General features: G+C 42.6%; 1 protein-coding gene across 5 annotated transcripts in view; it reads left to right on the top strand.

Moving 5' to 3' along the window:
- Positions 1–24,460, top strand: part of TEX10 (testis expressed 10) — a 2,069,943-nt gene that overhangs the window by 412,608 nt on the left and 1,632,875 nt on the right. For all 5 annotated transcript variants that reach the window (XM_044064942.1, XM_044064941.1, XM_044064938.1 and 2 more), the window contains exon 5: positions 15,909–16,021. In XM_044064942.1, the coding sequence (XP_043920877.1) occupies positions 15,909–16,021 (113 nt within the window). The remainder of the gene's footprint in view (positions 1–15,908; positions 16,022–24,460) is intronic.

Genomic DNA, 24,460 nt, shown 5'->3' with positions numbered 1-24,460 from the left:
TTTTTGACGGAGGATTTAAAAAGCGCAGGAAATGTGGCCATAAGCTACCTTCTTCTGACACTCATGACCTCTGCATCTGTTGTTTAGGCCCAGAACAACATCTGAATGAGAAATATGGCATTTAGCAGAGTTTTAATCCACAAGCAACAGTAGACTGTTAAATTGATTCTTAAAGGACTACTGCCTACCACTTTTTCAGCAGTCATATCTGGGGCTTATCCCCCTAAGGTACTTTTTAAGGATGCTCCAAAAAATTACCCGATATAGCTCCAGTATGTCAAGGGTCCCATCTCCCTTCCTTGAGAGTGACCGTGTTCCAAATCACTTTCTGTTGCTGCTTCTCATTCTTCCAAGAGTCTCACAGTAGCCTATGTGGATAGAATGATGAAGAAGTTTGTCGGTGCAGACACATATGCGGGTTGTCCTGGCTCCTACCCCTCAGGTCAGGAAGCCTTAGCCAGCTGTACTCTTCTAGTATCTGCTCCTTCTCAGGTTTGAGATTTCATTTCAGAGTCCTTGGATCTAAGTTGGCTGAAACCATCTGGATCAGATCCAAGGTTTTTTTCTGAGCACCCCAGCTCTGATGAGTTTGGAGAAAAGTGGCTCTTGCAGCCAAAGCATCCCTGTCGGATCTGAGGTGTTGGGATTCAACTTTGAATCTTTCAGAGCAGTCTCAGCCCCTTGAAGCCTCTGCCCTGGACAAGTCATTTCTGGCGTTTATCTCTGGTAGATTACGTTCTGGGCGGATGGAGCCAATGGGGCAGAAGCATGACTTCTTGGCTCTATCATCTTCTTTATTCCCAGGCCTGTCTGCCTTTGAGGTAGTGGAGAGAGTGTTCTCTGCTTTGGCAGGATGGGCAGTCTCTACCCCATGGATCTTCCTTCAACATCTTGTGCATCTCTACACCATGAGCCTTGACATTCAACTCCACAGGGACAGCCAGTCCAACCCCACAGGAATACTCAGCAGGGTATCGGCATCTCTTCCGAAACTTCCCCAGAACATCCAACCAAGGAAGTACCCCAAAAGAGAAATTGCAAAATGAGGCACTTGGATTCCCCACAGGAATCTATCACAGAGGGCACTGATTTCGATGAAGGAGAAGTATCCCCTCGATCACCTGAAGACTTGTCATTTGGAGACATTCTGGAGATTCTCAAGCAAAATACAAACTTTTTCTCTGGAGGAGACTTTGTTTTAAGAGGTGTTTGGATCTGACCCATCTACCTTCTGTGTAATCGCACCCACTGATGAGCTCATTGATTTGATCATGCAGCAGGCATGGAAGGAACCTGATATGATTGAACCTATCCCCAAGAGACTGGACCAAATTCTGCCACTGCTGACAGGAAGGGAATACTGGAGCAAGGGAGTACCAGTGGATACCATGGTGGTGGTGGCGGCAACAAAGAAGGAACTTCCGCAACAAAGTTCCACTGTCCATCCTTTTAATAGAGAGTCCAGAGCTTTGTACAGATTTGGGAAGTATGTCTGTGCTTCAGAGACCTTTGGTCTTAAGTCGCTGAATTATTGGGCACATTTCACTAGGTTGCAAAGAGATTTGATAAAGGAACTGTCAAATACTCTTTCAAGGATCAGTACTGCAGAGACTTGAGCTTTGATGGCCTTGCAGTTGGTGACCCTACACTCCATTTCAAATTTATCCATGAGGCTTATTTTCTCATGCAGCTGGATGGTACCTCAAGAGCAGGGGGTTCAGGCAACTCAATAAGGAGACATGCCTGGATGCGCTTGTGTGATTTTGCAGAGCCATTCAAATCTTCTTTCATGAATGCTTCCTTTGTTGGATCTTCCTTATTTGGCCCCAAGATGAAAGACCCACACTCCAGGTGTGAAAAAGGGGGAAGACTCTCTCTGCTGTAGTACATTTTTTGACCCTGCAAAGGACCTTCTCTAGTCCTTTCCAAGAACCATGTGGAGATGGTTCCGCCAGAGGCAGAGGGGGTAATGCTAATGGAAGATGCCACCCATGCAGCAGAGGTGGCCCGCAAAACCAAGGGTCTTGAAGGACTCTGTCAATGCTCCTGAAAGGAGGTCCGATTGTCCCCCTAAAGAGGTAATTAGGGTTCTTTTATTCCCTGCACCAGAGCCTGGCTAGATATCACAAAAGACACCTGGATGTAGAGGATTATTTCAAGAGGTTGTGTAGTGCCTTTATTCCCTTCCACCTCCATCCTCACAAAAATTTCCCGATTTTGTACTTGGTCATAGGAAAGCAGCAGCACTTGAAATACAAAAACCACTAGAAAGAGTCATCCAAGAGGTCCCACCAGACCAGAAAGGATCCGGAACATACTCAAGAGTCTGAGTGCCAAACAAAACGGGACTGTAGACCAATTATGGATCTCAGCAACTTGAACAAGTAATTTCAAGACTCAGAATTTCGGATGGTCACAGTTCTGTCCATCCTGACGTTCCTAGGCAAGGACGATTGGATATGCTGGATAGACCTTCAAGATGCGTATTATCACATAAAAATGAACTGGCGGTAAAGAAGATTCTTGCGGTTTCGGTTGGGAGCCAGTGATTTCCAGTTCAGTGCCCTGCACTTTGGTTTCACCACAGCCCCAACGGTTTGCACCAATTGTGTGGCTGTGGTTGCAGCTCACTTCAGACTGCAGGCATTCTGAGTGTTTCCGTATTTAGACAACTGGCTCATTACCGCTCCGTGCAGGCATCTACTCAGGAGACCAGATGTTCTTCGTGTTTCACTGTTGCAGTCATAACTGTAGGGTGCTCCTGCCGGCAGGCAGCCCGAGGTCGGCCAGAATCCCAAAGTCTGGGTCCGGCGTCGGCTGTATAAGCTAGTATCCTGACGTCAGGACGCCTTGGTACATAGCCCTCAGCCAACGCCATCTTCTCCAGTCTTTCTTGCCGTGCGGTGGAAAGCAGCTCGCAAAACGTTGGTTGGCGATTTTCGAACAGCGTATTTGGTTGTCGGTCCGAAGTTGTTACTTCTCTTCTCAAAGCTAAGTACCCCGTTGGGGAATCTTTTTCTTGTTCCTCCGATGTCAGAAAAAGTTAATAATTGTATAGCCTCTGGGGAAACAAATACCTCATAAAGATTTCCACTCTTACTGTCTACCTTGCTTAGGCCCTGACCACGACGTTTCTTGTTGTCGGTTCTGTGCCAGGTTCAACTCTCGTACTATCAAGCGCAGGTACGATTGGGCTTTAAATTATTTTGGCAGACGCTTTAATTATAGAATGTCGTCGGACACTACCGGAGTTCAAAAGAAGCGCATAGATAAAGACAGGCCTCCGAGGTCCAAACAGGACTCGTTGCAGCTGGAGCCAGCGTCCGGTTCGGCTGTCGTCAGTGAGGCGCTTTTGCAGCCCCTGTCGTCCGCCACTTCTGAACCAATGGCCGATACGGACTCCCATGGGGAGCCATCGAGGCCCACTATTTTAACTGCTGCAGGACCTTCGGACGTCGCTCCTTCAGATGGGTCCAGAACCGCTGTGCAGGTACCGACTTCTGAGGGGGTTTTCAGGCCTACTCACATCACTATTTCAAAGACAAAGACAAAGACTCCTACTAAGTCTAAATTTCCAGCTCAAGCTGCTTCTGAATCCACTCCCAAGACACAAAAACAATTATTGAGGATGGCTGAAGATTTGCTTACAATGATTAGGGGTTCTCACCCCCCTCCTGAAAAAAGGCCTCGACAGGATGTTACTCTGGATTCCTCTGACCAGGCTTCTGTATCTTCTGTTTCTTCCTCTGATCAGGACTATTCCTTTCCCCCTTATGAGGATTCGGATGCTGAGGATTCTTTGCCCTCGGCCTCTCCGCCTGAGGATTTTTCTTTTGGGGAAACCTTGCATGAGATGAGGGAACATTTTCATTGGGAAGGACAGGAATATTCTGCTTCCAAAAAGAGGCTTAGAGAATTTCGTCTTCTTCCTCAGCATAGGCCTTTAGCTATTCCTCCTGTCTTGGACATTGTAGATGATGCTTTTTCTGAGGCTAATTTGAATCCTGATTCCATGCCTCCTGCTCCTTCTAAACCTGATAGATTTTATAGGGTTCCTGACTCTCATTTATTTTTATTTTTATTTAAAAACCCTTCTGCAGATCCTGAAACTATTTCTCAGGGCTCTAAGGCTGCTAAGGTTGCTACTTCTAAAAATACTATTCCCTCTGAGAAGGATTCTCGTGCTTTAGACGGGTGGGGAAAAAAGGTATATACTTCTGCTACCCTGTCTGTAAGGGCTTTAAATTGCCAGTTTCATATGTTTAAATATCAGCAATTTCTTTTGTCTGTTTTAAAGCAAAAGCTTGCTTCCCTTCCTGCTTGTGCAGAGGATAAGGAACTTCAGGATGTTTTGCATGCTACTGAACAGGTTAACAAGCATAGCTTACATTGTGGTTTTGATGCTTTGGATGCTTCCTGCAGGGCTGCTGCCTCTGGTACTGTGATTAGGAGACATGCCTGGCTTCGTGAGCAAAGTTTACCTGAACAGGTTAAGGCTAAGTTATTAGATGCCCCTGTTCAACAGGATGTTCTTTTTGGTTCTAAGGCTGAGGAAGTTATTAAAAAGATGGAAGAAAAGGCAAAGTCCATGCAGACTGTAAAAGATTTCTTGCAGGTTCAGCCTCCTAGATTTTCCAGGAATTGGCCCTCTAAAAATTGGTCCTTTCCCACGTCTGACAGGCCTCAAAGGGGAAGATATAGACGCTCCAGAGGTCGTGGTCAAGGCCAGGCCTCTTACAGATCTAGACAATGGACTGCTTCTTCACCTAGGAGGGGAGAAGACAGATCCCAATCTCAAAGAAAGCAAACTCAATGACTCTCTCGGTTGGGCTTCAGGACCCCTTACCTGGACGCCCCTCTCGGAGGAAAACTGTCTCTTTTTTACAGAAATTGGACTCGTATTACCCAGGACAGATGGGTATTGGACGTGATTTTAAAAGGTTACAAGTTCCACTTTCACACTTTGCCAAGGACTCACGGTTGGCCAGATCTGCCAAAACTTCAATGGTCAGAGGCCTTAACTCAAGTGGATGCTCTTCTGGCCATGAGAGCCATAGAGCCTGTTCCACTCTCGGAAATGGGAAAAGGGTTTTATTCAAGGCTGTTTCTGGTTCCCAGAAAACAAAACTCATGGAGACCTATTCTGGACCTTTCTGTGTTAAACACCTTTTGAAAATTCCAAAGTTCAAGATGCTTACTCTGCAACAGCTAATTCCAATGCTCTCTCAGGACGCCTGGATGGTGACATTGGACTTAAAGGAAGCCTATTTGCATATCCCTATCAGACAAGAACGCAGGAAATTCCTCAGGTTCAAGGCAGGTTCGAGGCACTTTCAATTCTCTGTTCTGCCCTTTGGTTTATCTACTGCGCCCAGAGTCTTCACCAAGTGCCTGGCACCAGTAGTGGCTTACTGCAGACTTCAGGGGATCCAGATTTACCCCTATTTGGACGACTGCCTTATTCAGGCAGACAGCAAAGATGATCTGCTTCAACATCTGGACTTTGTTCAACGTCTTCTCCTACTACTGGGATTCTCAGTGAACATAGTCACATTTGATCCCTTCTCAACCAATGGTATTCTTGGGAGCCCTCTTAAATACAACCTTACAAAGGGCCTACCTCACTCCAGAAAAACAAACTCAGCTGGCTTCTACTTTCAACACCTTGGCAACTCTATCTCAGCTCACTGCAAGGAAATTCCTGCAGGCTCTGGGCTACATGGCTTCCTGCATTCTGTTGATTCCAAACGCAAGGCTTCACATGAGAAAGCTTCAATGGTATCTGAAAAGTGTATGGTCACAGCACTACCACGATCTGGATATTCTGATTCCTCTGATCCCCTGCCTCCAGAAGGAGTTCCTCTGGTGGTCCAGGGCATGCACGTTAAACGAAGGAAAACCTTTTCATCTCCCTCAACCTACTCAAATCCTAACCACGGACGCCACGGACTGTGCTTGGGGAGCACACTTTCTAGACAATTGCCATCAGGGAACCTGGACAAAGGACCATCTTCACTGGCACATCAATCTGAAGGAAATGTTGGCAGTTCAAAATGCCCTTTTAGCCTTCAAAAACCTTTTACAACCAGGGCCTCTGCTAATCAAGACAGACAACACCACGGTCATGTGGTACATCAACAAGCAGGGGGTTCTCACTCATACCCTTTGCAGACTAGCTATGGGTTTATGGGACACAGCTCTAAATTTGAATCTGCATCTCCAGGCTCAATTCATTCCAGGGAAACAGAATCTCTTAGCAGACAGCCTGAGCAGAAACATTTCAGATCCTCACGAATGGATGCTAGACACCAACTTGTTCAACAGGATTACTGCAGTTTGGGGATGTCCCCAGATAGATCTGTTTGCATCCCATCTCAATCATCAGCTGCCTCGCTTTTGCACCAGGTCCTTCCACAAAACAGCTTGGAGAGTGGATGCCCTGTCCTTCAGCTGGAGAAGCCTGTCAGCATATGCCTTCCCTCCTCTTCCTCTACTGCCTCGGGTACTACTGAAGATAAAGCAGGACAAGCCCAAGTTCCTCATCTTGATTGCTCCAAATTGGCCTCGACAGTTTTGGTATCCAACCTTAAAGCTCCTGTTCTCGGGGCCTCCTTGGATTCTTCCACTGAACCCTTCGCTTCTGTCCCAGCATCAGGGTCAGTTACTACATTCCAATCTCAAGACCCTTTGCTTGGCAGCTTGGCTCTTCAAAGGAATTTGATTTCCTCTAGTCTTCCCAAACAAGTTTTGGATGTTCTTTTGGAAGCTAGACAGCCTAGCACTAGGAAATCTTATGCCTCTAAATGGAAGAGGTTTTCTATTTGGATGCAGGACCGAGGCTCTGATCCTCAGGTTCCTGATCTCTCCTCTATTTTGCTTTACCTTTCGGAACTTTTATCTAAAGGACTTTCCTTTTCTTCCATTAAGATTCATGCTTCTGCTATCTCTGCGCATTTCAATTCTGATCCTCCTGTTTTTTCACATCCTTTGGTGAAGCAGTTCTTGAGAGGGGCTAAAAATTTGCGGCCTCCAAGGACCCCTCTTGTCCCTGCCTGGGATCTTAATTATGTTTTAGAAAAACTTACTTTGCCTCCTTTTGAGCCTGCTGCATCTTCAGATATTAAATTTCTATCCTGGAAGACTGTTCTTTTGTTAGCATTGACCTCTGCCAGAAGGGTCTCAGAGTTGCAAGTTCTCATGGCTGTGGAACCATACCTTATTTTCCATCAGGACAGAGTATCCTTGAGGACCAATCCTACTTTCATGCCTAAGGTGATTTCGAAAGTGGCTTTGAATCAGACAATTCACCTTCCTACTTTCTTTCCAAATCCTCAAAATAAAGGGGAAAGGATCTTGCATTCATTGGATGTGCACAGGCAGTTACGATTTTACTTGGACAAGACTAAAGATTTCAGAAAGTCTAACCAATTGTTTGTTTCCTTTGCTTCCAGTTCTCTTGGAAAACCTATTTCTAAACAAACTATTTCCAAATGGATTGCTTATGGAATCAGATTTTGTTACACTCATCATGGGAAACAGTTTCCAGGGACCATTAGAAGTCATTCTACTAGAGCAGCTGCTACTTCTACTGCTTTCCTCAGAGGAGTCCCTACCAAGGATATCTTGGAAGCTGCCACTTGGAGTTCTGTGCATACTTTTTCCAAGCACTACAATCTCCCCTTGTTTTCTAAGTCTAGGGCAGGCTTTGCCTCTGCTGTCTTGCAGGGTATTCTTGCCTCCCCTTCTTCTATCTAAAGCCTCCTCCCTCTCTACACTGCTTTGGGATTCCACCCTACAGTTATGACTGCAACAGTGAAACGCGAAGAATATAGTACAGTTGTGTACACTTACCATAAATGTAGATGTTCGAGTGTCTTCACTGTTGCAGTCGGGGTTTCCCTCCCTCCTATCCCCTCTTTCTCTCATATTTGTGGTGTATTTGTGTTTCCTTGTTGAATTCATTTTTGATTTGTTGGGGACTTCTGACATCTAGGGCAAGAAAGGCTGGAGAAGATGGCGTCGGCTGAGGGCTATGTACCAAGGCGTCCTGACGTCAGGATACTAGCTTATACAGCCGACGCCGGACCCAGACTTTGGGATTCTGGCCGACCTCGGGCTGCCTGCCGGCAGGAGCACCCTACAGTTATGACTGCAACAGTGAAGACACTCGAACATCTACATTTATGGTAGGTGTACACAACTGTACTGTACTCCAAACTTACCCCCTTCAATAAATTACAACAAATCACAGTTGCAACCATCTCAAACACTGGAATTCATAGGGGCAAATTTCAATACAGTTTCTGCAACAGCTTCACTTTCCCAGCCAGAGTACAAACATTTAAGTTCCAGGTCTCAAAAATTATTCACAACACCAAAATTTCAGCCCTGTTGATTCTTCAAGCCTTTGAGTCAGTGTTAGCAGCCATAATTCTAGTCCTCCTGGCAGGATATCCTATGAAAATTCTTAAGTGGATGGTAGCATCCCAATGCTCAGTTTTTTCAGTGGATGTCTGTAGAAATAAGGATCACGCAGGCATGCAAAAGATATCTTTGGTGGATAAGATCAGATCAGGTTTTACAAGGCTGTCTGTTCATTCTCCCTCAACCCAAAGCCATTGTGATGATGAACGCATCCCAGATTGGGTGGGGAGGGGGGTATTTTCTGGGGAAAACAGTCCAAGGTATTTGGTCACTGACGAGGCCAATTTGCATATAAATGTCCTGGAGATGAGATCAATACTCTTAGAGTTGCAAGTCTTTCAGGATGCTCTACATCTGGGGACAGATGCCATTCACACAGTCAATATGTCAGTAGTTTGGCACATCAACATAGAAGGAGGAACCAGATCTTACCCCTTCTTTTGAGAAGCACTCGAGTGTGGCAATGGGTGATTTCATCCAACCATTTTTTTTAGCAATGCACATTCTGGGGAAGTCCAAAATGGAAGCAGACAAATTGAGCAGGTCCATTCTCCTAACTTATGAGTGGTCTCTCAACAAGTGACTGAAGCAATTTTTCGTCAGTGAGGCCAGCATTACTGCAATCTTTTTGCGTCTCCCCTAAACAACAAATGCAGCAGCTTTTTTGCCCTATTTCACCGAGGGGTGCTCTGTCCCATGATTGGCCCTCTGGTCTTCTCTATGCTTATCCACCAACTCCATTGATTCCCAAGTTTCTGCAGAAGGCTGCAAGGTTGAAGAGCAAAATCATCCTCATTGCACCTTACTGGCCTCAACAGGTTTGTTTTACCCTTCCTTTGGCCTCATCGTCTTTATCCTTCTTGGATTCTGGATCTGATTCCAGACCTACTGTCTCACCCAACAGGCATGATTCTTCTGGAAATCTCTAACTTCAAGCTACCAGCATGGTTTCTCCACTTCTGTTAATAGCTAGACAACATATGCTCTCATCTCCTGTTCGTCATATACTTTTGTCTTTCCATAAAGCTTCTACTAGAAAAGTCTACAAGAGTAAATGGAAGAGGTTTGTTGGGCATATCAAAAACACATTGATCCCTTTTCAGCCCTTACACAAAGTGTCTTAGAGTTTTTGGTAGAAATTTTTATTGAGGGGAGCTTGCTCCTCTACCGTTAAAGTTCACTTGGCAGCAATCTCTAAATTTCATGTAGGAGTTGACCATTCTTTTCTAGCCTCTGCTAAGTTATGCAAGGCCTTCGTAAATGGTACTGTTTTACTTAGACCACCTTATAAAGATCCTACTCCTCCATGGGATTTGAATTTTCTGTTGCAGGCCTCAATCCATTCCACCTTCGAACCAGCAGGGAAAATGTGAATTTAAATTTCTGACCTGTAAGACAATACTTTTATGGGCCATTACCGTTGCTAGGAGAATTTCAGAACTTCAAGTGTTGTCCTGTAAACCTCTACTAGATTTCCCACAAGGATAGGTTGATGTTAAGAACCATACCTACCTTCCTTCCTTCATAGGGGGGTGTCAGAATTCAGTATGAATCAGCCTATTAAACTTGTCCATTTTCTTCCCAAAATTTGAAAACAAAGGTGAATATATGATGAATTTACTGGATGTTCATAGACAGTTATATTTCTGCTTGCACAGAACAAAAGAGATTAGAAAATCTGATCAGTTAGTTGTATCCTTTGCAGATAAATTAGTCAAATTTGTTACAAAGGTAACATGGCAAGGTGGATTACTGATTGCATAGCCTGTGTCTGTAATAAGTGGGGCATCTCATTGCCAAAACTTTAAGAGCTCACTCTACTAGATTTATGGCAACTTCATCAGTATTTTATCCAATCATTCCATGGATTGGCTACTTGGGCTAATCCTCATACTTTTATTACTCATTGCAAATTGGATCTGGTCTTGAGGGGAAGACCACCTTTTGGTTCAGCCATGCTAAGGAACATCCTTCCTTAGAGTCTACCGGGATATTGGGTAGCTGGGGACTCTGTCCCAATGGTTGAGGAATTAATGAAATTGATAACATCAGATAAAGAAGCTATGAACTTACCATAACATCCCAACTGTGTTGTCCATTTTCATTCTTCAACTCCCCACCTACCAACCCCGAACCTCTGTCGTCATGGACTTCTGGAAGAGCAGGATGTATCGGACACCACGGTGTCTTGTATGGAGCTCCGGATATTGGTTTTCGTTTCTTAGAAACATTATTCTGATATTTATTGCACGTCTTTTAGCAAACGAGGTCTGAGGTATGTTAGGGATTGAATCGTTATGATTAAGGAGGAGCTTGAGAGTTTTTTGGCCATGAGGTATAGTTACGGACGAGTCAGATCAGAGGTTCTGATCCGAACCCAGTGGATGAGGAAGAATGAAAATGGACAACACAGGACGTTGTTATATACATTTTTTTCTCATCACAGATCTGATCATGCAGCTATTTCTGTGACAAATTCTGCTGCTGTTGATGCTAAACTCTTTTCCTCCGATAAGGAAGTGAAAGTTTTTGACAGATTTGAAAAGAGGATTTTTTTCTTCTGCCACTTTGGCCTTTAAAATTCTAAATTATGGTCTCATGTTAAGGTGTCTGTTAGCTTCTTTTGACAATATGAGGAATATTACTGCTAGTTTTCCCTCTTTAGAAACCAAGTCCTCTTTGAATTTCTTAATTGCTTCGGTTTCCCGGGTAACTAAGCATTCTATAAACTGTATGAGTCTGCTGTCTGTTAGTGCAGGGCAGCATCTTTTGCTTCTCTGAGATTTGCTTGGGTGTGTACACATGTTTTTTGAAGATGTTAAATGTATAATTTTAAATCCTCATTTGGTAATGAGGCTTTGTTGGTCCTTCTAATACTCAGGTACTCAAACAGTTGGATGAAAGAGGAAAATTGATCCAGAGGGTCACTCAATTTTTTCAGCCCTCCTTCTCCAAGTTTGCTAAATCTTTTGCTGCCAGCTCTGGTTCCTTTTGTAAAGAGCAAAACAAATTGTCTCAACAGGCTTCTAACATGCAGATTGACAAGAAAAGTTGCAAGATGGTTCAAAGGAAAATGTGGGGAGGGAACGTTCCAGAAAAGGGACAGTCTAATAATATAGAATGACTGTTGCAACCCCCCCCCCCCCGACCACTTCCATACATCTGTCCCAGAGCTGCTTGGTTCTTGGTCTTACTTTTTAGCACCAGATTGTCCTAGGCAAATAGGTTCTAAGAGTTGTTTAGCAGGTTTACAGGTGGCAGCGAGAGAGAGAGCTTTCCTTCTTTTCTTGTCATTCCCCTTCATCCTCCAAAGTTCAAGATGTTACCTATGTAAAAGTTGTTACTTCTCATTGTGCTTTTAAGTCTGTTGGTATCTCTAGACTTGAAAGACGTGTTTCCTGACATTCCTGTTGTCACAGATTTCAAACTTTTTTTGAGGTTTTCTTTGTCTGAGTCATCTGTTGCTCTAAGGGTGTTTGCAAAGTGTCTAGCTCCTGTGATAGCCCATTGTAGACTGCAGGCTATTCACATTTTTTCCTTATTTGGATTTCTTATCATTGCAGAGTCTTTGCCTTCTGGGTACCTACATACAGCGGGCATTCCTTCCTCCGGAAGGAGGACTTCTCTAGAGAAATGATCTACAGCAGCAGCCTTACTTTCATTTCATTTGTACACGTGCACTTACTTCTCTAGTTCTCCACATCTGTTGTTTTAACTTCTGATACTTTGTGTATGTGATATTTTATTATAATTGTATTGAATTTCTGTGTGAAACTGTGTTGGAGCTTTTTTTCCATGGATATCCTCTGAAAAGGGGTAACTTTATTAGCCTAGCCCGGTAAACAAATGCTAATAAATAAAAAGTAAACTTGTACCTTGAATTCTTCTTGTGCTTCTCCATTCAATCTGTCTTCAAGAGATTACCTCAGAATTGTAGGATTCATGGCATCTATGATTCTCGTGATTCCCTTTGCTCGATTACATGTGAGAAAAATTCACTGGTTCTTGAAAACAGTATAATTCCAAAATTTTCCTTCCTAAAATTTCAGATTCCAGTGTTAGGCATTGTTAAGAGATGATTTGATGGAGATGCCAGATATTCTTGAATCCAGGTGGTCTCATTTCTCTGACTGTGCCTGCCCAATATGTAATATTAGATGCATTGGATTATGCATGTTAAGTTGTTTCCATGGAGATAAAGGTACAGGGTCTGTATCGAAAAACGCATTAGTGTGAAAAAGATGTTAGCTTTTACTTGTGCTCTCATTTTTCTGCCCCAGCTGTAGCTTTCAGGGCCACATAGGGTAAGTAAACAAAAGGGAGAGCACTGGATCATATTCTCTGTGCGAGGCTGGCTGTTGTAGCTTGGGCGGTATTAGTGTAACCCTCCAAGCTTCTTACATTCTGTCAAAGCAAAATATTATGACTGACCAGATGAACAGGACAAAGACAGTCTCTCACAAATGGAAATTAAATTTTGGTCCCATGATTCCTTTCAGACAGACATAGAAAACTGATTCTTTTTCATTCCCTTGGACTGGAGTCTTCCTGTATTAATTTCCACCCTTTCCACTGATATCCAGGATCATTCTGACCCAGACAACAGTGGTTCTCCCTTCTTATAGAACTGGCCAAAGGGTAATTACCAAACGTTTCCTTACACACTGGTTCTCCTCATACAAGACAAGGAGTAATTGATACATCCCAACCTCAGACTGCAACTGACTGCCTGGATGATTCAGTTGTAATGTCTTTTAGACACCTATTTTTCTGAGGATGTGCAGCAGATGTTAATGGAAGCAAATAAACCTGCTACTAGGAAATATTACATGGATAAATGTAAAAGATCTGTCAGTTGGTGCTGCACCAAGAACTAGTGCCCATTCAGGGATTTTTCTGGTTTTGTCGAGACACGAGAACCATATGGTTCCTTTGTTGCCGTCTATCTACAGCAACAACCTTCTTACAGCTCAAGCTCCACCCTATCCACAACCCCCACTTCTGCTGCCTTCTCCAGATCTTGTTGCCGTTGTTAAGATAAGCAGTGTTACCATTTTGGAATATTACTCTTAGCTTTTTGGTTCAGCTATGTCAGTTTTTTTTACTGTTAGTGGTGGTTCAGTATTGTTGATCAGTGGCTAGTGACTGCAGGCTTCATGTGTACTCTTTCAAATGCGTTTTGTTATTGTAAAAGTTTTTCTCCCTCTTTGCCTCGTCTCCCATTTCCCCACTCAGTCAGTTCTTGGGCTGTGGGTTGACTTTGACTAATTCTATTTTATATTTCACTTTCTGGGTAGCAGAGTATTGTTGTGTGTTAGTGCAGCAGATTTACTTGCAAAACTGCTAGTTATTGTCAGTGATTGCTTACTTATTTGTTTTTCTTGTAATTAACAGATGAGTTATTCTTGGATAAGGAGGGGAAAATCAAGTTTTTGTTCAGAGCATTTTGCAGGATACCATGGTGCAGAATGAAGCTGCCCTTGGCTCATTTTTGCTCGTTAGTGCTGCCTTTGGATAGCATCAAAGTTGGGAAACTGAGTCAGCCATCATGGTGACCACCTCAGGACCAGAGGAGTTCTAGGCTTGGACTAGTGAGATCCATAGGCCACTCTTCCAAGGGGAGTTCTGATGAGGAACCCCATTACTGCCCCTTTCCTGAGAAATAGTATGTGTAAGAGGACCTCTACTCCATTTTGGAGTTCCCATTCCATATACTGATCTGGATAAAGGAGAGGGTTCTCTGAAATTTCCTCCGGAGGGTCCTTCCTTTAGTCAAATTTTGTAAATAATGAAGCTGAAGGGATCTTTGTCCATTGACTCCCACCTTCCCTGAGGAGCAAATCTTATAGGAGGCCTATAACTCCTCTCAGACAGCAATGGATAGTATTTCTCCCAGATAAACTTGTAGACATGGTCTGCAGCGAGGTTTGGAAGGAGACGGACGTAGTGGAGCCCATCTCAACTAAAAGGAACAGGGTGCTCCATACTCCCAAAGACTGACCTTATAGGATCAAAGGGCCTCTTGTTGACATAGTCATGGTGGCTGTGACTACAGAGGAGGATGTCCTTTGGGGATCCTAAGCCATCCATCCTCTCAACAAAGGTACAAGGATGACGTATAGACTAGAGAAGAGTGTGTGCGTGTGTGTGGTTAGAGCTTTAAACTACATGGCACATTATGTTGATTTTCAGAGGAGGTTTGGACAGAAAGAATCTGAAATATTTGCCAGCCAGGGAGCACTGTTCTCAACCGGGGCACCTGTTGGCCAAGATGAGAATGATTTACTTCCAGTCCATTCTTTTTCTGCATAACTCAACAGGTGGGGCAGCTAGAGCCATTGGGTCAGGCTTGAAGATGAGGAGAGAAGCCTGCTTGCAGCTCACAGATTTCTCAAAACACTTCAAAAACAGCCTTCGCTAACCCCCTTCAATGGCTGTATGCTATTTGGAGACAAGTTAAAGGTTGTTTAACTTCCTATTCACAGATAAAACACTCACTGTTAGAATTAAGTTGTTGCCCCTCAAAGGACCTTTCAGAGGAATTAGAAAGGGGAGATGAACTTGTGGTTTCTTAAATCTCTTCAGCACATGTCGATGCAATATGACATACAGTTCTAATATAGTGGTAACACAAGCAATTGCATCCTGCTGATATTCATAAATGACCTACAACTATTTACAAAATTCCAGATAGCCTGGGTGGCAATATTTCCTTCTGTCACACTTCTATATAAATCATATTAATATTCTCAAATAACATATAATTATTTACAAAATTCCAGATAGCTGACATTGTGACAGTAAGTTTACTTACAGTATGGTGATAGAGAAAGCACAGTTGAGTGTGTTTTAGAGTATGGTTTTGTTCTTCTGTTGCAAGCTGTTATTGCGTTTCTGTTCTGATGTCCGTGGCATGGTATTCACAATTTATAGTTTCAGAAAATGATAAACACTGGTAGTTTTCGTATAACTTGTGTATTTAGTTTGCTGAAAGTACATTGTATTCTCCAGTTACAAATAAGGAGCGGGCACATACCTCTCAACCTCTCACAACAAGAAACGTGGACAAAGCCATAAAAAAGTGGGAGAGAGGGCCAAAAAGTGGGACAATTTTTAAATATTGCTCTTACAAACTTAAAAAGTTGACAGAATAACCGGTTTTGCATTAATTTTCTGAAGGGTATGAAGTCTGAAACTCAAATGTCTGTCATTATTTTCTAATTTCACTCTTTAATGATTTGCTACTAATTTGCCAGAAAAACACAATTTTATGAAAAACTGACCAAAAATATGAGGCAAAAATCTGTACAGTTGAGAAGTATGGGTGGGCACATGGATTTGGATATAAAGATTTTGTTTCTGATACTTGTCAGTAACTTAAACCCTTGATAGAGTTTACTAAATGTCGTTTGTGACAAGGTGTTCACTAGATGCTATTGTAAACTGTTAAGATTATTGGGAAATATAATTTCTTTCCTCTGTAGAGATCATGGCTTCGAGATGGTTATTTGGAGGATTTTAAACATCATTTTATGAAACATTTCCCATATTCAGTACAAGCAGCAACAAAGCAGAAAAAGAAAAAAATCAGTAAAAGGTAAGAATTTGAGCGTGGTTAGAAGTACTTGGTTAACTATTGATAACACTTCTAAAGTGAACTGTTTTGGAAATTGTTAAAATACGACTGACTTTGGGATGTATTGTTTACTGATGGTGAAAGCTGAAATAAACAGTTAGTGTAGATTGATGTGCTGTGATTCCCAGTAGGTAGATAATGTAATTATTTTCAGCAAATTGCTGCATCTTGTCTTGAAGGTCCTCTATATACAAATGTCAGGATATTTCTTGCTAAAGAAGTTCTTTCTGTCCCTTTAATATGACCTTTTGAATAAAACATTTAAATAAAGCAGGTTTTAAATCTTGTTTTCGTATCTTGCATCTGACTGTGAAGTTTCTTCTGTACACCATTTTTTTTTTAAATCTTTTGCGTTATCTGCTTGCAGTAGCCCTCAGTCAGAAGCCCTCAGTTGGTCTGATTATCAAAGTTTTGGGTCCTGCGTCGGTTGCTGTCTCATCTTCCATGACACCAGGTCATCAGGGGTATAAAGCATGCAGCCGACGCCATTACATCAGTCTTTCTTGCCGTGCGGTGCCCGAAGCAGAAGCAGTTTGCAAGTGCCGGTCGGCCGACTCCTGAAATTTTCGTTGTCGAATTACAGAACCGAAGTCTTCAACTAAAGCTAAGTACCCCGTTGGGGAAACTTTTTCTTCCTCTTTACCGATGTCAGTAAAAGTTAACTGCATTTCTTGTGGAAAGCAAATACCTCATAAAGATTTTCATTTGTACTGTATTCCTTGCCTAGGCCCTGACCACGACGTACCTCGCTGTCAGTTTTGTGCCTTATTTAACAAATGAACTATCCGTCAGTATATTTACGCTTCTAAATTTTTCAGTTCACTGTTCAGTTATCCAGATATGTTGTCTGTAAGCCATCCAACTACCGGCACTCTGAAAAAATGCAAAGACAGAGACAGGCTGCCTAGGTCCAAAGCTGCCGACGATGCTTCTCCTAAGCCAGTCGCCAGATCGCCGGTACTCAGTGAGGAGCTTTCGCAGCCCCTGATACCCGCTACTTCTGATTCGCAGGCCTCTACTGAGACCCATTAAGAGTCCAATATGCCACGAGATGCTTCAGCTGTGGAACCTGTGGATGTCTCTACCTTGGATGGATCCGGAGCCGCTGTGCAGGCACTGGCTTCTGAGGGTGTATTCAGGCCTACGGATTTGCATATTAAACAGGCGCCACCTTCTTCTTTAAGGCCTAAAGCTTGAACCATGTCTAGAAAACCGATGCTCAGGCCTCTATGCCTAAAAAACAAATTATAAGAATGGCTGAAGACCTTATAACTTTAATCAGGGGAAGCCAACCATCCCCTTCTAAGTGACCTAGGACTGAATTTGCTTATGAATTTTCTAACCAAGATTCTGAAATTTCTGTTTTTTCTGATGACCTGGATTTACCCTTATCTGCTTATGAGGATTCAGATGCAGAGGACTCTCTTCCCTCTGCATCCCCTCCAGAGGATTTCTGTTTTGGTGAAACTTTGCATACTGTTATGGAGCATTTCCGCTGGGAAAGTCAGGATTACTCTGATTAAAAAAAGAGGCTTAGGGACTTCTTACTCCTGCCTCAACACAGGCCTTTAGCTATCCCTCCTGTACTAGACATTGTTGTTGATGCCTTTTTGAAATCTAAATTTGGCCCTGATTCTTTGCCTTCTGCTCCCAGAAAACCTGATAGATATTACAGGGTTCCTGATTCTCACAAGTTCCTTTTTAAAAATCCTACTGTGGTCCTGAAACTATTTCACAGGGACCCAAGGGCATTAAGGCTGTTACTGCCAAAAATCATACCCTTTCTGATAGAGACTCCAGGGCGCTGGATAGATGGGGTAAGAAGGTTTACACTTCTATAGCCTTGGCCATTAGGGCCTTAAACTGTCAGTTTCATATGTTAAAGTATCAGCAACATATTATCCGATTGCTTAAACAGAAAATGATGTTGATTCCTGACTGCGCTGAAAATAAAGATTTACAGGATTTAATGCATTCTGATGAACAAGTTGGGAAACATACTTTGCAATGTGGGTTTGATTCATTAGAGGCCTCTTGCAGGGCTGCTGTCACTGGTTCTGTACTTAGAAGGTGTGCTTGGCTTAAGAAACAATCTTTGCCAGATCATGTTAAAGCTAAATTGTTGGATGCTCCCTTAAATCAGGACCAACTGTTTGGCAACAAAGCAGAAGAAGTTCTTAAAAAGATGGAGGAAAAAGCTAAATCTATGCAAACTGTTAAAGATTTCCTACAAGTTCAGCCTCAAAGATTTAGTAGGAATTGGCCCTCTAAGAATTGGTCCTTTCCTGCCTCTTCCAGGCCTTCTCAACCCAAACCCAGAACCAGCAGAAACCCCAGGTTTCAGTCCCAGGAATGCACAAGACTAAGCAGTGGGGAGTGTCCGCTTTCAAATCAGGGAGTAGTAAGACCCCCCCTCCCCATGGAAAGCTGTCTCAATGACTTTACTTTAAAACTTCCAAGCACTTCTCAACTGATGGGGTAAAGATTGCTCTGCAGGCCAAAAACTGGGAACTCATTACCCAGGACAAATGGGTTTAAATAGTTTCCCAAGGATACAGATTTCACTTCCACACGTTACCAACCCCAAATGGTTGGCCAGATCTGCCCCCAAATCAATGGGCAGAGGCTCAAAAGCAAGTACTCTCTCAAGCATAAAGGCTATTCAGACTTTACCAGAAGGGGAAAAGGGACAAGGTTTTTATTCAAGACTTTTCCTGGTACCCAGAAAAGACAATTAATGGTGTCCTATCCTGGACCTTTCTACCTTAAACACCTTTTTGATGATTCCAAAATTCAAGATGCTAACTCCTCACCAGCTACTTCCTATGCTAGGCAAAGATGCCTGGTTGGCAACACTAGATTTAAAGGAAGCCTACCTGCACATCCCAATCGGGGAATCTTGCAGAAGATACCTACGCTTCAAAGCAGGCTACATGCACTATTGGTTCTGTGCCCTGCCCTTTGGCTAATCTTCTGCACCCAGGGTATTCACAAGGTGCCTAGTGCCTGTCATTGCTTTTGCAGGCAAAGAAAAATTCAAATATACCCATACCTGGACAATTGTCAAATTCAGGCAGAAAGCCAGGACATACTTTTGAATCATCTAACATTTGTACAAAAGGTGCTAACTTGTCTGGGGTACACCATAAATGAAAAGAATTCGCATCTGGTACCCTGTCAACAAATTGTATTCCTGGGAGCAAGCTTGAACACAACTTCCCAGATAGCTTTCCTCATGCCAAAGAAACAAATTCATTTGACAACTTACTTCAAACTAGTGGCCACAAAGAACCTGCTATCTGCAAGGCAAATATGACAAGCCTTGGGGTTCATGGCCTCCTGCATTCTACTAATTCCATATGCAAGACTGCATATGAGGAAACTAAAGTGGTATCTAAAAAGCCTATGGTGTCAACATTCTCAGGATCTATAAGCAGTGATTCCTATCATACCTTGCCTACGGCTAGAATTCCTTTGGTGGGCAGAGGCCTGCCATCAAAACAAGAGGCTGCCATTCACTCTACCCCCTGCTGCCCAAACCTCAGCAACAGACTCATCACACTATGCATGGGGGGCTCACTTGGCAGGGAAGTGCATTCAGGGCAAATGGAACCAAAGTCAAATGCACCTGCATATCAATCAAAAAGAAATGTTAGCTGTACAGAATGCTGTGACAGCCTTAAAGGACCACATTCTTCCAGGACAATTATTGGTAAAGACTGACAGCACCACAGTTATGTGGTACATAAACAAGCAGGGGGGAACCCACTCATACCCTCTGCAGACTAGCTATGGCTGTGTGGAACACAGCCTTGAGCTACCAAGTGCACCTACAGGCTAAATTCCTGCTAGGAAACCTAAACACACTGGCAGACGATCTAAGCAGAAATCTCATGGACCCACACGAGTGAAAACTGGAACCAAAGACATTCAACATGTTGATAAACAGATGGGGGAGCCCACATATAGACCTGTTTGCCCCCCCCCCCCCAGAGCTACCAATTGGACCAATTCTGCACAAAGACTCCCCACAAACAAGCTTGGAAAGTGGATGCCTGTCCTTCACCTGGAAAAATCTATCAGTTTATGCCTTTCCTCCTCTGCCTCTTCTCATCAAGGTACTACTAAAGATCAAACAGGACAAACCAATGATGATACTGATTGCACCATACTGGCCATGCCAACACTGGTACCCACTCTTGCACAGTGCGTCACTGCTGGATCCATGGCACCTGTCCCAGATCCCCTACCCTGCTGTCCTTTAAATTCCTCCTCCCATCCTTAGCTTTGGGAATCTACCCAAATGTGATGACTGCAACAGTCAAACTTTAAGAACATAGTACAGCTGTGTACACTTACCATGAATGTAGATGTTCGAGTATATTCACTGTTGCAGTGCTGGTTACCCTCCCTCCAGCCCCCTATTTTGGCTATGCGTCTATTCCTTTTTTCACTATGCTTAAAAGCTTTTTGGTGTATTTGCTTTTTTGTTGGAGGTATAAACATACATATATATATATATATATATATCTATATATATATATATATATATATATATATATATATCTATATATAAAAAAATTGCTTCCCATTATGGGGGCACCTGACATCTGGGGCAAGAAAAACTGATGTAATGGCGTCTGCTGCATTCTTTATACCCCTGGCGACCTGACGTCATGGACGATGAGACAGCAACCGACGCAGGACCCAAGACTTTGATAGTCAGGCCGACCTGAGGGCTACTGCAAGCAGATAACCCAAATGTGATGACTGCAACAGTGAATACACTTTAACATCTACATTTATGGTAAGTGTACACAACTGTACTTTCCGTTAACTCCTCTGATTGCCCTACCCCCTCTAAACAATCCCTTCTCTCTAAAACCAGTCCCCACACGCTATATAAAATACCTACTTAAACTGTGCTCCTCTTCAGCTGATAACCTACCATCACTCTTCCTAAAGACAGCTGCTACCTCATTAGCCTATCCTGTTTCTATTCTTATCAACCACTCTAAGTGAATCCACAGTACCCTCTATCTGGAAACAATTTTATACAGTACCATTCACAAAGGAGGTAAGTCCACCGAACTATCAAACCATAGGCCTATAGCAATTCTGTTCTCTCTCACTAAAATACTGGAGAAGTGTGTCTATAAACAAATCCTGGGCTATCTTATCCAAGAAAATCAACTAACTTCCACACAACATTTATTTTATTTATTTAACAATTAAATGTTAAATAAATAAATCTTTGACTATCTTAGCCAAGAAAACCTACTACCCTCCACACAATATGGCTTCCGTCCAAACCATAGTACAGCAGCCCTCATTTCCATTACTAACACTATCTCACTAGCCAGAGACAACAATAAATTTGTCTGCTGTTTCTTTCTAGACCTCTACAAAGCTTTTGACATTGTCTGTTACCCCTTGCTAAACCCTGACCATAATCTTTCTAGTTCAACAATCTCCTGGATTGCCAGCTACCTCGCTGACAGCAATCTGTTAAGTGGCTTTCCTCACTATCCCCTGCTCTCCCCATCAAGATGGGGGTCCTTCAAGGATCAGTACTTGTTTCCTTATTGTTCAACATCTCATCAAATCTCCTATACATGTCCTGTCCTCATTCGTCTCTCATTCAGTATGCAGATGACTTCATAGTCATCACCAACTCTGATAACCTCTCCAATCTGAACACCCTCACCCAAAAATCCTTCATATTTAGTGAAAACTGGCTCTCTAAGAACTAGCCAATACTAAATCCTAAAAAGACTAAACGTCTGCTATTCCTTCCTAAATCCCTCACCCACCTTAAACCCTCTTTCTCTGTTACATCCCTTAACAATACTTCCATCATGGTAGAAATTCATACTAAGCTTCTGGGAGCTATCGTAGATGACCAACTCAAATTTGACCTTCATTTGCTCCAGTGCATCAAGAAAGCTCAACAAAAACTAGGACTGCTTTACAGAAAAAAACATTCCTAATGAGTCTCGACTCTCCTTTACCCATGCCTATGGTCTGTCTCCTTAGTGTCTTCTACAGCTCAGAAATCCTTACCAAACTGCTGTCCTGTCACTTAACTAAACTAGAATCCACCTACAATAAAATTGCAATATTTGCGTTTTGTTTAAAATCTCATCACTGTCATTCACTCAAGGCCTCAAACTGGTTAGAATTCCCACACTAACTGCTTCTGTCTCCACTACTGATCATACTTTTCTTCTTCGACAAACCCTCCTTCCGCCCTAATATCTCCTCACTTGTTTTCCTCTGCACTCTTCCCAGGAACCTCAGAAGCTCTGACCAAAATCTACAAGAAGTTTACAAGCCAAAAAGATCAATTGGACAAATTCTGTACAGTTACTCTCCATTTCTCTCCTGGAACAAACTTCTATCTATTAGAAATATAAATCATCCTCAAGAATTCAAAAATGCTTTTAAAGACTTTCTAGTAAACACCTGGACATGCTCCTGTAAACATCCTCCTTGAACATCTTAACAATATTTTCATCCAGCCTACCTACCATCCCAGACCCTGATACACCCTCTTCTCAACTTCACCACCTTTTAAACCATAACTTCTCCACCCTTACCTCTCTCATCCTTCCTCTCTAAATGTCATTACTCCTTACTTCTTTTATTTCCCCTCATGCTTAATATCACCCCTGATTACGTCATCTAAAACTTCAAACAATCTCTTCATGGTATTTAAAATAGTTGTACTGAACCCGGTTACAAGGTGTTTTTATTGTGCTCTGGACATGGCCTGTACAAACTGATTTGCTTCTAAACTTACTATCTATTCTCATATTGTACATATGAATGTATCCTGTAAATAGCTTTGACAGTCTGCCTTTAATATGCTCTTTGTATTAAGTTGTTCAAACATTGTGATGTAACACTGTTCTCATTAATGGACTATGTATTTGCTATATTCCTTAGTGTGTTAATCTACTGTATATGATTGTAGAGCTTTTCTCCCCGGGCTTCCTCTGAAAAAGGGCACTAGCCCAGTCGGACTATTCCAGTCAACAAATGTCAAATAAATAAATTGCATATTTGCTCCATGAGTAAAAGTAAACTTACACATACTGATTGTGAGCTGACATTTGTAAAAGAGATGCTGTGAAATAATAAAAAAATAAATAAATAAATAACTTGAAAACTAAAACTTGGAAGTAATGCATATATTGTCCACAGATGAAAATTGTGATCATTTTGTTCTACATTCTCGTAGGTTTCTCATATATTTATTCAGTGTTCAGGCCGAAGCCCATCAAGGAACATTGCCTCATTAAATTCAGGATCATAAACGTTATCACCCATCCAGTTATCAAATCTATTTTTAAAACATTTTAAGTTGGAAAATAACGATATGTAAACTGTATTTCTGTTTTTTGTGAAGTCCTTTGCTGGTTTTTCACATTTTTATTTATTTATCATTTGTTGACCGGGAAAGTCCGACTAGGTTCCACAGAGCCTGTTTTCAGCGGAGGCCCGGGGAGAAATGCTCCAGATGCATGTCTTTGGAATGTGGGAGGAAACCGGAGTACCCGGAGGAAACCCACGCGAACATAGAGAGAACATGCAAACTCCACACAGAAGGCACCCCAGACGAGAATCGAACTGGAGAACCTCTTGCTGTGAGGCGACAACGTTAACCGCTGCACCACTGTGCCGCCCATGTTTGGCAGTTTTATTGTTTTTATATACTGTTAAATGTTATAATTTCTTTCTAACAAGCCTAGTTGTGTGTAGTCTTTGTGAATTGCAAATCTTATACCTTACTGCCACTATTTGACTTCTTCATTCCAGAAATTGTTCAGACTAAGATTTTCACTGTCATCAGACCATATCACTTTACTCCTAGCCTGATCTTTCAGTGTGTGGGCCTTTTGGTTTGGCAATCTGCAGGCACTGGAATTCTACTGTTTATCCTATTATCTGATGTTGTTAATCTTCATTTATTCCTTACTCTTGGGATTCAGTTCCGACCTCTGAACTGAGCTGGCCTTTTTTCAAGCTCGTGTCCGCTACAAACCTCTCGAGCTAAGATTTTATCCATCATGCCCTTCATCCTGTTGCCTCCGATCGTGTTTGTCACATTGCTGTTCAGCTGTCGAGCCATTCCTCTCCAGCTAAGTGTATATTTTTGATAACTTCTGAGTTTTTTTCTCACAGAATTCTTAGTTTTTCGACTTTATTAAGTCATATCTTCTTATACTTTATTATTCGTACCTTTTTGACCTTTGTCGCCAGCAGTTTTCTCGTCGCAGCCCCCCTCCCCTTCGGCACCGACAATTTCTTTGGTGCAGGCCTTTTTGGCACCGATAGTTTCAGTGCAGACAACTCCAATTTTGACGACACTGTTCTCTGTGCAGGAATCTTCCACAC

This window comes from Protopterus annectens, chromosome 3.part0, assembly GCF_019279795.1.
Source record: "Protopterus annectens isolate FY-2018-M chromosome 3.part0, PAN1.0, whole genome shotgun sequence".
Lineage (NCBI taxonomy): Eukaryota > Metazoa > Chordata > Ceratodontiformes > Protopteridae > Protopterus > Protopterus annectens.
This window is presented reverse-complemented; position numbering and strand designations above follow the sequence as displayed.